Raw genomic sequence first — 14,167 nt, 5'->3', positions numbered from 1 at the left:
AGTGAAGGAGGGAGGGGTTTCCTTTCTCTTCCTTAAGGTTAAATGAGTATGACAATTAATTCTCATTTCAAAATACTATTTTGATGTTTTCATTTTTGTGCTTTATAAATGTTTTCTAGCAAATTAAAGTTATCAAAAGCTCCAACTGTTTGTGTGAGCGCTCCCTTGTCTAAGGATTTCCTTAAAGGTGAAATAGGAATGATCATATGGTCTCAAGATGCTATACTGATGTTTTCATTTTACAGAGCTAACAGACATTAAATAATAAAGATTTTTAAGAGCAACAGTTATTTATGTCTGTCAACACTCATATATTTTGAATATGTCTGCTAGGAAAGAGGTAGTTTTACTATCAAAGTTCCACCAACCATTTACTTAGTACGATGACCCTTAAACAACACGGGCGTTAGGGGCGCCTGTACCCCACGCAGCTGAAAATCCATGTGCCTCCCAGAAACTTAACTACTAATAGCCTGTTGTTGACTGAAAGTCTTACCAATAATATAAACAGTTGATTAACACATATTTTATATGTTATATGTATTACATACTGTATTCTTACAATAAAGTAAGCTAGTAAAAAAGAAAATGTGATTAAGAAAATCATAAGGAAGAAAAAATACATTTACAATATTTCTTGGGGGGGGGGAAATCCATGTGTAAGTAGACCCACACTGTTCAAACTCACGTTGTTCAAGGGTCAACCATACTTTGAAATACTTCTTAATGTTAATATCAGCATTAGGAGGCTACCAAAAGTTGAGACCATGTAAACTACCCATTTTGATTATTTGTAGTGTGCCAAACTTGAGAGGAGCTCAGTTACATTTTTCAGAATTCTTTTCCTGTAATATAAAGCATCTTAATTACTAAAAATATATAAACATGCACACTAAAGGAAAGCATCAATACATGTAAAATATTTTAACTCTGAGTAACAAAACTTGCTTAGAGCATTAACAGAGAAGATGTCCCAGGTAGCATGTAGCTAATGACACGCAGACGACCGCTTCGCTGACTGTGTTTTCCACGAGGGTGTCACTGAGGCCAAAACAGAATAGACGGCGGTTTCATGGTCGTAGCTCACGTTCTGTTGAGGATTTCTGTCTTTATTGTTCTTTTCCTCAACAATTTCTTCTTCTTCTGTCTTCCTTATTCTCCATCATCCCCTTTATTCTCCGGTCATGAATTTTCTAAACTCTCCGTCTTTAAAACCTGAGCCGCCACGCGTTCCACAACAGTTCCGCACAGGCCCTGAGCCATGAGGCGTAGGCGGAAGGCAGGAAAATGAGGATGAAGGGGCGCGAAGCTTTGCTCTCCGGCGTCTGTTCCCAGCGACCCTGAACCTATTGGTGCTAACCACAAGCTCTGCGCACTTTTCTGTTTATGTGATACTTCTTACGTAAAAACTCACAGCTAAGAAAAGCTAGCATTTTCAATGACAGGGTGGTTTAACTAACTGTCTAAGTTTCTTAAGATGTTAAGAGAATTATCTGAATTTACATAATACAGCTTAAAACAACACACTGATTACTGGCCCTGATTACCTAGACATCATCTATTTTCTTGAACTTTTTGCTGTTAATTCATCATTTGGGAATTTTAATAGCATTTGTAGCACTGAAGAACATTTTCCCACAACGGGTTTCTTAATTTTGCATGTGTTTTACTGATCTTGAAATGTATTGCCTACTCTGAAGTGTAATGAAAACTAATTTATTAAGCTTCAGGGAATGAATCTTTCTCAATCACTCCTGCATAGTTTAATAGCTACGAAAAAAAACCTCCAGTGAGGACCTGCTGAACTTCGTAAAATGGTATCAATGTGCTTCATATGCCAGTCAGACAAAGTTCACTTTCTTTTGTTAAAAGATAATTAGACCCCCTTGAATTCTTTCCTAAAGACCTTTCAGGAATGCCCAAAAGAAAAACAGAAATTGTTCTCAAAAACACTGTTTTACCTCTGCTCAAGTGCCTGAACAAAAATTTGAGTTGCAATGATGCCCCAGTGCGCCGAAATTTCAGAACAGGTGACCTGACCATTAAGAGGATCTTGGCAGGTTTCCTGCAGTGTTTGATGGTTGCACTGCCCAGTACCTGGCACATAGCAAGCACTCGGTAAATTGTGGCTGACTGACCGACTCAATCTTACTTGCTGAGTTTGGCAAGATATCCCCAAAGTGCTCATCTTTTAACATGCTGAGCAAAATCCTTTAATATTATTGTTTTCTACCTCAGAACTTCTGCCAAAAACTTACATTAGTTATGGCATAATAGATAGTGAGATATTCTTTTCATTAGTAATTGCTCCACAGCTTCAGCTGTGTCTTACGAGCAGTGATGCCAAAGGTTTAGCTCATGGACCAAGCAAAATTTCCTCAACTGTTGAGAGACTAGCCTTAGTTGCCAATGTTTTTATCTCATCAACAAAGGACACCTAAAAAGAAAAACTACCTACTGTCTTTATTTCGTCTTAAAGAAAAAAGATAAGCCTGAGATCACAAAAGTGGGAAAGACATAGATTCAAAATAAAAGACAATCATTTCAACTGAATCAAATTTAGCCTTCATAAAAATTTGCCATCTCATTTCATCATATCTCAGCCCTTAGAAATCACAACTTCAGATCACTTCAAGTTTGTGATAGTAACCTACGTGATCAGCCTAGAAAGCGTGTTTTTTCTTAAATTGTCTAGAAGACTTCTCAGTCCCTTCACATTTTTCACCAAGCCCTGCAAACGTCCTTCCCTCTGGCAACCATCTGGCTGTTCTCTATATCTATGAGTCTGTTCCCATTTTGTTTGTTTATTTTGTTATTAAGATTCCACATATATATTGATAGTTACAAAATATTCACAGGGATGTAAAGTACAGCATAGGGAATATAGTCAATAATATTGTAGTAACTATATACAGTGCCAGGTGGGTACTGGAAGCATTGGGGGGGGGATCATTTTGTAAAGTATATTATTGTCTGACCACATTGCCATACACCTGAAACTGAAACAAAATAATATTGAATGTAAACTGTAATTGAAAAATAAAATTTAAAAGAGTCTAAAAGTAATAATAAATTGTCTGTAAGAGAGCTATAAGGTGACAGTAATATAAGATTAAATTATTTAGATATGTTAGGGGTGGAAACCAATGACACAATACTTTCATTATTGGGTGTTTTTTTTAAGTTTCTTTATCTTTATTGTTGAGAATATTACAGATGTCCCCTTTTTATCCCCATTGATCCCTTCCACCCCACATCCATCCCACCCCCAGGCTTTCCTCATACCAATGTCTGTGTCCATGGGTTAAGCTTATAAACATATAAGTTCTTTGATTAATCTCTCCCCACCCACACCCCCCTCCCCACCTTCCCTCTGAGATCCCTCAGTCTGTTCCATGTTTCTATGTCTCTGGATTCACTTCATCAGTTTATTTTGTTTATTCCACATATGGGTGAGATCCTGTGGTACTTGTCTTTCTCTGACTGGCTTATTTCACTTAGCATAATACTCTGCGGTTCCCTCCATGCTGTGCCAAAGGATAAAAGATCCTTCTTCTTTACATCTGCATTGTATTCCATGGTGTGAATGTCCCATAGCTTTTTTATCTACTCAACTACTGATGGTCACCAGGGCTGTTTCCAGGTCTTAGCTGTTGTAAATTAAGCTGCTATGAATATAGGGGTGCATAAGTTCTTTGTGATCATTATTGTTTTTTAATTTTGTTAAATGAAACATGTATGGAGCACCTCTGTTTCTTGGCATTGCCCTAGACTTAGGAATTACACAGGTGCATAAAACAGTCAGACCCTGAGGATATTAGACTCTAGAAGAGAGCAACCCTGGACATTCTAGTTTCTAAAAGAGACTATAGAACAGAATTTGGAGAATTAAAAGCCTGAGGTATGTACTAATTTCATTTAGCTTGGTCCACAGGTGATTTATAGACCCATCAAATGAAAGGCAGACAAAGAGATGAATGAACAGCCCAATTTCACTGAGGTCTTAAATCTTAGGTAATGTCTTAGGATGATGATTTGTGTTAAACTCTTACAACAATGGAGCAAGTGTGTATAAAACCAAAAGAAGGGGATGCCTGGCAAACTAATATTAGTGAATTACCATTTCTGAAGATGGACTGTACTATTTCTGTACCATCCTGAGGTTTATTAGAAAACTGTCTAGACAAAAATGCTTATCTGTAGCTCTCCCTCCCCAGTTTAAAGGATTGGATGCCGTGATTTACAGCAGTGGATCTGAGATATCCCAAGAATTCTAGAGGCTACCAAATGAAATATAACAGGCCCACACTGTAAAGAGAACAGCTCTCCACGGTGAACGGTTATGCCTCCGGTACACATTCCCAAATCCACCCTCGTGAGCAGCTCGGACAGTTAAACTAACGTCTTCCAGCTGGTATCTTTGTGGACGTTTTTTGTGTGAATATGTTTGTTTTTAAAAAAAGACATACCACTAAATTGTTTATAGTGGCAAAAACAAAATAAAAAATTAAGTTAACCTCAATGTCCTTTAGTAGGGGTATGTTTTAAACAAATCAGAGATTATCTAATCAGATACTATACACTCAACACTGATGACGCACATTGATTGGCATGGGACACGTTCATGGAAAATGTAATATATATTTAAAACAATGTGTAGAATATGTTTTGTTTTTTAAGTTCTGTAAAGTAAATATGTTTTCATGCCCGCACACCCTAAATGCACTGAAATGCTTTCTCATCAGCACTGTTAGCCTTTCCCTGAACCTAACGATAGGCTCTCCCAGTTTGCCTGATAACCGGGCAAAAACTACATTCCGTTATTGCAGTCTGTTGATAGTGGTAGGCAAGGAGATCTAAAGGACAGCTAGAAAACAGAATTTTGGCATTTTTTGGACTTCACAGGCAGAATACTTACAGAATTAGATAGGGCTTTTCACCATCGCATTCTTTGTAACCCCCAGTCTCTCTTCCAATCCTCAATAGTCAAATACAAGAGCAGCAGTACTGAGTGAGAATAAACTAAAATAATAAGTGCTCCATTTCAATTCTGTATAAAATAACTACCCATAATATGAAGCAAGATGTGGCTAATTTTGAAACATTATTTTGGCCATTTGTAAAAAATTTTGTTAAATTTGGAGATTTAATCCACATGCTGCTGTTTAAAAGCAGTAGCTGTAGATTATGAGTCAATGTAATCAAGCGGCTGCCCTGTATTAGCCTTTTTCCCCCTGTGGGATAAACCTTGGGCAAGTGTTCGTCCCCAGCCTAATTTTCTGTGGGTGACCTGCAGTAGAATCCTGACTAGCTTGGGAATGCCAGGCCCTGGAACTGCTTGTTCAACTCTTGGTGGGGCCTTACACTACAAACATGAAAGAATGGCACTGTGTGAACCTTTCTAGGAAGGAGGCATTTGTAATAAGCGAAGGTGAAATCACTTAATCTCAAAATCAATGAGCGCTGGGAATAAAGTGAAATGAAACAATCATTTATGAACTTTCTAATTAGTCTGTTCTAATTTGTGCTAAAATCCAAAAGGAATAATATTAGATTAGCTGCTCTTTTGAAATAAATATCCATGTGTGCCTCTCCATTTGCATATATAAACAAGGCTTTACCATAACATACAGAATGGGGTGGATTTTTTTCTTCTAAAACTTGTTAACTCCATTGCCCCCAAGGAGTAACTGTATTCTGGACTATGACCTTAAAGGGACTTTGTTTACTGATCTGCTAATCAGAAATTATTCAGGCATGAATCCTCAAGAAAAATTTTTATTGGCCCATTTCCCATTTCACATAGAGTAGCAAACATCAAGGAAAAGGAAATTTGAAAGTCATAGCTAATTGAGACTTTATAACTATGTAATGCTTTATATATTCATCTGGCTCTTTGGAATTGTTTCAGTTCTTCAGTTTTTTGTTGCATTTGATTATACTAAATAGCCAAATGTATTTATTAATGACTCAAATTGTATCTGGGCAGTAACTATAATATATAACTTTAGGTACCTCAATTTAAGATTATTTTGAAGATATATGCCATCAATCTAGAACAAGCCTCTGGCTACTTGATTCATTAAAAGCTCTAGCAAAAGAGTTACCAGCTCTCCCATGGGATTCGGCCCTGAGTAGAACAGCGTCATTAGTACTGTAGTTCCTTTCTTTGGTACAATTAACCGTTCCCAGGAGAGAGGAGGAAAAGCATAATGCCCGTTGCTTATCAAGCTATGAAGTCTGTAAATAATTATACCTTCTTGTTTTGGGTGCAGTAGGATGAGGAAGTATATTGCCACTGCTAATAAACTACATTCAAATTAAGTCTCTAAAGAATAAACTAGTATTTTCAAAAGACTCATAGTGCTTCAGTTTTTGAAGACATAATTCTAATTGCTGTTTGCAAAATCAGTTGTTGTTTCTTTGTTTTGATGTTTTCTTTTCAAAGAAATATTTCCTTTGTAGACTACTGAAATTTTAAATTAAATTAAAAGTTGAAACATTTACATTTGAACAATGTGGAGGTTAGGGATGCCAACCCCCATGCAGTCCAAAATCCACAGGTAACTTTTGACTCCCTAAGACCTTAATTACTAATAGTCAGTCTACTATTGACTGGAAGCCCTATGGAAAACATAGACAGTTGATTAACACATATTTTATATGTTATATGTATTATATACTGTATTCTTGCAATAAAGTAAGCTAGAAAAAAGAAAATGTTATTAAGAAAATCATAAGGAAAAGGAAATACATTTACAGTATTTATTTTTTAAAACCTGCATGTAAGTGGACCCCTGCTGTTCAAACCCATGTTGTTCAAGTGTCAACTATACTCTAAAATGATACTCCAGTTTAAATTGGAAAAACTGGAGATTGGAGGAAACAGAAAGAAATGAAATTAGAGTGATACAAAAGTTTGAGGTTCTGTTCCTGGATTCCTTGAACCGAAACAAACACTTGGCAGCTCCCCAAATCATGTTAATTGCCTTTTCGTGTGCACATTTCCATATGCTGACTCATGGTTTTGGCTTAAAATGCAGTCATTGTAGCAAAATTTGGAATATTTTAGTATTCTTTCCTTTCATGCCTGCCTTGTGGAACTAATAGTTTCTGAACACAAACTGTTATTTTATCTTTAAAATATTTTTTTAATATTATTAGTGTTGGTAAAATAAAGATAAAATAGTTAAAGATAAACATGACTGCCTTTAAAATACTGTGATAATGGAACCGAAGTTAAAGACATTTTTAATTGAATTTACTGGGGTGACATTGGTTAATAAAATTATGTAGGTTTCAGGTGTACAATTCTGTAACACATCATCTGTATATTGTATTGTGGGTTCACCACCCTGAATCAAGTCGAAGACATTTTAAATCCCCTACTCCCTCAGATGAGATTCATTTTGAGCCAGACACCTAGAAAGCTTAACCGTCTGTATCATGATGTGCCCAGGGCACCCTGACCCCTGACCCCCAGACCAAAAAGGAGCAATACTCCTTCTAGACTCATTTCCCTTTGTCACAACTCCATCATTTTCGTGTCAAATGCCCATTGTCCATATATATCACTTTAGACATTAGAGCCATACAAGTATATAGATTCTTGAGTAGACTCATAGAATTTAAAGATGAAAAAGATCTATGAGTGACCAGAACCTGGTTCTCACTCATTGCACATGTGCTATGAGAGTAGGCAGCCATTTCCCTGACACACACACCACACACACACACATACACACACATTTTTGCTGTGACAGCCCGTAGTTTGTGCCCCATGCGCTCCCCCAAGCCAATCGCCAAGTCTTTAAACCTTTGCCTAAGGCAAATGACCTTATTTAAAATCTAGATATAATGATGCCTTCTCTGATTTCATGAAACCCTTCCCTGACCAATGCAAACATTGATCTTATAATTTTACTAAAGTACATTAATTCTGTAGTTTGAAAAAGTAACCAAAGCTGTCCTTTCATATAAACATACCCTGTACTCTAAACTCAGCCTTCTTTCTGTTAGCATGACATATCCTTTGCCAGTGCCTTTAATGCTCTTGCTCCCTATATAATTAAACAGTGATAGAAAAGAATGCTGTTTTCCTGTTGATATGAACGTGTGCAAAAGAGGAGAGAGTATATGTAAACCCTTTCAAACCTTAATTGTTTAAAAGCATATTGAGAATTTCAGTATACTCTGGTTTTCCCTTGACTTACCACATTAATAGCAGGAAACAAATGCCTAGGTACAAAAGTAATTTGAATTTCAGTTTAGTACATATATGCTGCTTCCGTTCCCCACCCGAGTGTCCCACCGCACTCTCTGACGCCCGAACTGAGAAGCACCGTCCCTGGAGGCCTGGGAACTGGGCGGGTTCCTCAGCACACTGTGCTCCAGGCTGAAGTCGTCACTCCCTCCCGTCCTGGCATCTCCATATGTTGCGGCTTTGTGTTTAGTGCTTTCTCTAGAACCTAGAAATTTGTAATTTTGCTTAATATGCTTATTGACTTTGGTCAGTGATGGAATGGTTGGGCTTTAGAAAATAATGCCACGATAACAAATTAATGACCGATTACTGTGCACATTTGCCATATGTTAATAAAGTTTGAAGGTAGCTGTTCAGCCTGCTTGGATGGTGGGATCTTCCTTTTATCTGAGCCAACCATGATAATGGAAACTGACTCACGTTCTCAGAGCTTAATAGATACCAGGCGTTTCTAAAATAAATGAATATATGATTTTCAGATCTCTTAGGCGTACTTTCTACTAGGTTTACTATAAATCCATGTTTTGGAACAAAATCTGGATTTTGCTCTACAGAGAAATCAGGAATAAGGGTGAGGCCAGCTCAGAGGTCAGACGCCGGTTGTCCTCACCGGTTCCCTCTCCTCCGCCTTCCTCAGCAGCCCTGCAGCAGGAGCAGGAGCAGCAACAGAACCGGAGGGGGTTTACCCAGAGCTGTGAATAATATAAGGAAAGGACAGGGGGGTAGCAAATTTAGGAGACACCAAGAGCAGTATTTAAATGAGGCCAGCTTGGAAGGAGAGGAAAGTGAGCCGCCCGCAAGACTCAGGCTTGGCCTCAGTGGAACCTGTGGCCTCTCCTGCCACCTTCCCTGCCCGCCACTCACCAGTATCAGCAGCTACCTCCAGGTCCCGGCTAGTCCTTCTGCTGTGTGTCTCTCCATGCCCACATTCCCCTCCTCCATTCTTTCTTCACGGCTTCTTATTTACCCTTCAAGAAACAACTCAGGACTCCCCTCCTTGAGGAAGTCTTCTGTGATCCCCACCGTGTTGGATCGTACGTTCTGCCTCTAGGTGCTCAGAAACTCTCCACACATTTGTCTTGGCATTTACCACATTCAGTTGGAATCATTCATTCTTAGATCTTTCCCTTTCTACTATAAGGTCTTTAAGAAAAGAGTGATTTATGCATCGTAACCATCTTTTAACCCAGTATCATGCATAGTCCCAGGCAAATAGTAGGCATATAATAAATGGGTATCTGAACAAAAACCTAAATGTGGGTTTTCAGATTTCTGAAAGGGATTTGTTGGTCAGGAGAATCGTTGACTTTGTTCTTTATCTGAATTATCACATATGTCTTGACATTTTAAGTGGCTTTCCAGAAATAAACTGTACCCAAGAGAGTATGACCATGTTTCAATAGCCTCTTTATATGTATTGTGTGTCTGTGTTTAGGACTTCCTCTTTTTAAAGAGCATTTCTCCAAGATGAGCCATGAGGCAATAATTTTTGCAGCTCCTGCCTTTGACCCCTTTCAAATTTGAATTACATATTTTGCTGGCATTTTTAAACATAGATTAAATGTGTCAGGGAATGAGTGAATGCCTTAGAAAATACACTTAGAGGTGTAATATTGGGAGGAGAAACATAAGAAAGGAAGTTCAGTAAATGGAAGGTCTGGAGAGAGTATGGTGTGAGTATATAACTAATGAATCTTTGAAATTTATCCAGTATCCAAGAAAAGTGGGTATATAATGTGAATGTCTGTAACAGTCCATGAAATCTCAGGCTGAAATTAATTAAAATGCTCAAGTGCTTTAGGTGGGATTTGGGATGTGGTGATGTTTTGGTCTGATTTTGTTTAATATTCTACTTGGAATGGATGTACATCTCTGTATGGCCCCTGTACCTGCTAAAATACTTATTTGTTCAGTAGCAAGCACTTCTCTGTGACTTAGTCAACACTGATTTTCAGCTTGGAAATAGAAGTGAAAACCTGAAACTGGTAGTCAGTCAAAGACACCAATCCTGGGTATTTTCAAATATCTAGAGTGGACTATGAGCTAAGGAGCCATTATTCAGAAGCTGCCTCTTTCACTTCTATTTAGAGCAAAAAAAAAAAAATAGAATTAATCTGACCCATAACTCTTCAACCTCTTCTCCTGTTCAGTGGGATTGGAAGGAACTGGCCCTGGGCCTCGGGAGGGAGCAGTATTCTGGCTGAATTCGGGACCCTGCATCTGGAGTTTGTGCACTTGAGCCACTTGTCAGGAAACCCCATCTTTGCTGAAAAGGTGAGATTCTCCACTGCGCCTTGCATTGCAAAGCATTGCTTTTGAGAAACAATATCCTCTGCTGAGAGATTTGATAATATTGGATGTAGAAAAGAACAACCACGTTTAATATCGCTGTTTATGAGGTTCTGTGATGGGCAGCCTTTCATTTACACAAATGGTCCCTGCTCTGCTCTCTGGGATCCCCCTCCGCACCCAACCTCTGAATATTAGAAAGCCAGGACTCCACCCTGGGCCTCTTCCTTTCATGTGCACTCCTTGCACTGCTTCGTCCGTGGGTTTACACATTATCTAAATGCTGTTGACTGCAAACTTACCATTTCAGTCCCAACCTGTCCCCTGACCTCCAGACCCCATATCCAAGTACATATTCAACATTTCACTCTCATAGACAGTTCCCACTTAAAGTGTCTCAGACTCGACCCCCAGACCTGCTTCCACTCCAGTCTTCACTAACTTGGCAACTGGCGCCTTAGTTTACCCAGTGGCTCAGACCAAAACCCTTGAGGTCACCCTGGTTCCTCTCTTTCTGGTAAACTTCAGGTCCAAAGCATCAAGAAATCCTTGGGCTCTGTGCTGTTAACCTCTGCTGCCACCCTGGTCCAAGTGTCCATTATCTCTCACCTGGACTCTGCAGTAGCCTCCTGACCACTGCCTCCCTCACACCCCAGTCACACCAGTTAAAGACACAAGCCTTCAGTGGCTTCCCATCACATTCAGCATAAAATAGGCCCCCTGGCCTGCAAGGCCTGTGTCTCCCCTTTGCTTCCTGTTTTCCAAACCCACTCTCTTCTCGTGGCTTCTGCACTTGCTCATCCCCTGCCCAGGTTGCCCTTTCTCCAATTTCTGCTTGGCTTGCTCCTTCATGTCTTAAAATATTGCTCAAATACTCTTCCATCAGCCTCCCCAGGCCACCCTGAGTAACGTAGTACAACCTCACCACTTCACGTCGTTTCTGCCGTTACCACTTGTGTTTTTTCCCCTAGCATTTATTACCACATGTTATAGTACTCACATTGTAAATATTATATTTCTTCATTTAATATCTTTCTCATCCCACTGGAATGGACTTTGCTTATCTACTGAAATATCCCCAATCCCTTGTATAGCGTCTGGCATATGGTAGATCAGTGTGACTGTGTTCACTTACTGCCTATTATTTTTGTAAGCTGGTGGTGACTATCTTTGTTCTAATTCTGCATCATTTAAATCAACTTTTTTCTAATATGGGAAACTATAATCAAGAAAGAAAGAAGAATGGCACCAAAATTGTTTTGTAGATTTTCATAGTAACATTTTATTTTCTGTTGTAGGTAATGAATATTCGATCAGTACTGAACAACCTGGAAAAACCACAAGGCCTTTATCCTAACTACCTGAATCCCAGCAGTGGACAGTGGGGTCAATGTAAGTCAAAAGATTAGCATTGTTTTAGCTCTGCGTGGTACCCAGTACTGTTCTGATAACAAAGAGAAAATGCAGAATAAAGCAGAACCTTTTGGGAGATGTTTAGAGAAGGGAAAAGAAGACCTGATTCCTTTAATAAATAGGCTTCTGTTATAAGACAGACAGTACGTGTTACCAGGAAACTAGAGTGTTTATTTTTCATGCATAACTGTGAGCATGATGACATATAAGCACATTTAAAGCTATGAATCAGAAAGGGAAGGTCTAGTCAGGGTAGTGTGGGAATGTTAGCTTGTGAAAAGCTGGTCATGTGGATAGGGGGGAAATTGTCCCTTTGTTTTAACGACTATCATCAGAGTTTTATGTAGAGTAGCCAGATATTTCTACTTCATAACAGTTTCTTTCTGCTTGACTACAAGATGAGAGAGGATCCTGAATCTTCAAGGGTTCAGAAATTGAAAGAGCAGACAGGGTATTTTCTCTACTTAATTTTAAGCCAGCAGGTAAAGGTTTCTTGCCAGTGGAGCTACGTTAGGGTAGGAGAAAGTATTATGACAGAAGCCCTCACTTGAGATCCTGGCAGACTCTAACCAGGGGTGTAATGATTCACAGTAGTTGAAAGAAATGTTCTCAAGCTGATTTGGAAGAACTGGTAGATTAAGCAGCAACTGAGAGCCAGTGAAGAATACTAAGTGAGATGCCTAGCTGTGCCGAGACCATTAGAATGCCTTAAAATTTTACTCTAATTTGAGTTTTTTCATTATACTTAGATATCATATATTCTTAGATGGCTGTGCCTCACTGCTGCTTTAGAAGCACTTTGCTTAAAGAATAATTTAGTAGAGAAAATGCTAAAATCTATGTCTGTGTGTTAGTAATGGCTAGGGAAGGCCTAGCTATTCAGATCATAAAACCGTAACCAAGGTTGCCACTTAGCCTCAGTGCGGCCAGCCGATCACTGGACATCCCTGAGACCTTTCAGGGGTTCTGCAAGGTCAAAGTGTTTTTTTGTTTGTTTGAACACCCTTACCTGAGGATATTTTTTCCATTGATTTTTAGAGACAGCGGAAGGGAAGGAGGGAGGGGGAGAGAGAGAGGTATTTATTGGCTGCCTCTCTCAAACTCCCTAACCGGGGCAGGGATCAAACCTGCAACCGAGGTACATGCCCCTGACCGGGAATAGAACCCACAACCCTTAGGTCTGCGGGCTGACACTCGAACCACTGAGACAAACTAACCAGGGCTCGAAGGTGTTTTTATAATAATACTAAGACCTTCTGTCGCTGTGTTGCCATTTGCAGTTAGGTTGCAAAAGTATTGGTGGGCAAAACTACTAAAGCCGCAGTGAGAACCGTGGTGGGGCTCTACGTAGTACTAACAGTCACGTTCTAAATCTTCACAGCAGGTTTAAAAAAAAGAAAGACAGAAAAGCCAGTTTCACTTAGGAATGTTCTTAATGAAGCAAAAATAAATTATTGATTGTTGTAAATCTCAGCCATTGAATAGGCGTCTTTGTAGCGTTCTGTGTGATTAAGTTGGAAGTACACTTAAAGCACTTCTGCATAATACGGAGTGGTGGTTGCCTCTCGGAAAAGCACTCGTGTGATTGCCTGAGTTCTGAGCTGAACTCGCTTTTTCACGGTCACCAGCTCTACTTGAAAGAACAACTGAAGACAAACTGGTTTTTCCGAGTTGGGTAATTAATAGATGTGTTCTTGAAAATGAGCCTGTCGCTTCAAGGAAAACGGACACTGTCTGTGCCAGTGATAAAATTTGAACTTCGAAATGAAAACTAGAATTTTGGAAAACTTGCCTATGCCACCATAATGAGCTCATTGCCTTTAACCAACACTTAACGGCTTATTCTGATGAAATTGCTGGTGATTTTCTGATACTGTATAATGAAATGTGTCAACCTTTGGAAGATCTGCATAATTCAGTGAGCAATATTTTCCAAATGACCAGTGTGTGCTTTTACAAAATCATGTAAGAGAAAAAGATCCTCTCAGAGTGCAAGACAGACCAACAGCTTTCAATGCAACAGTACAAAAATTCATTGATGTGGTTTCTAATTTTACGTTGCAGTTAACTTTTAAAAAACTTTAACCTTTAAATAAAAATCACTTGTCAAGTTTGGTTGTAGTATCATAGAAAAACATCCACAATAATCTGAAAAGACTATTAGAATACTATTCCCTTTTCCAACTGTGTAACTGTGAGGCT

At 39.0% G+C, this 14,167-nt stretch overlaps 1 protein-coding gene across 1 annotated transcript in view; it reads left to right on the top strand.

Annotated features, from left to right (window-relative positions):
• The window catches only part of MAN1A1 (mannosidase alpha class 1A member 1), a 127,602-nt gene that overhangs the window by 95,469 nt on the left and 17,966 nt on the right, over positions 1–14,167 (top strand). The window contains exons 6-7 of the mRNA XM_087817588.1: positions 10,414–10,537; positions 11,851–11,944. Of these exons, the coding sequence (XP_087673714.1) occupies positions 10,414–10,537; positions 11,851–11,944 (218 nt within the window). The remainder of the gene's footprint in view (positions 1–10,413; positions 10,538–11,850; positions 11,945–14,167) is intronic.

Source organism: Miniopterus natalensis, chromosome 5, assembly GCF_054644295.1.
Source record: "Miniopterus natalensis isolate mMinNat1 chromosome 5, mMinNat1.hap1, whole genome shotgun sequence".
NCBI classification, from domain to species: Eukaryota; Metazoa; Chordata; class Mammalia; order Chiroptera; family Miniopteridae; genus Miniopterus; species Miniopterus natalensis.
This window is presented reverse-complemented; position numbering and strand designations above follow the sequence as displayed.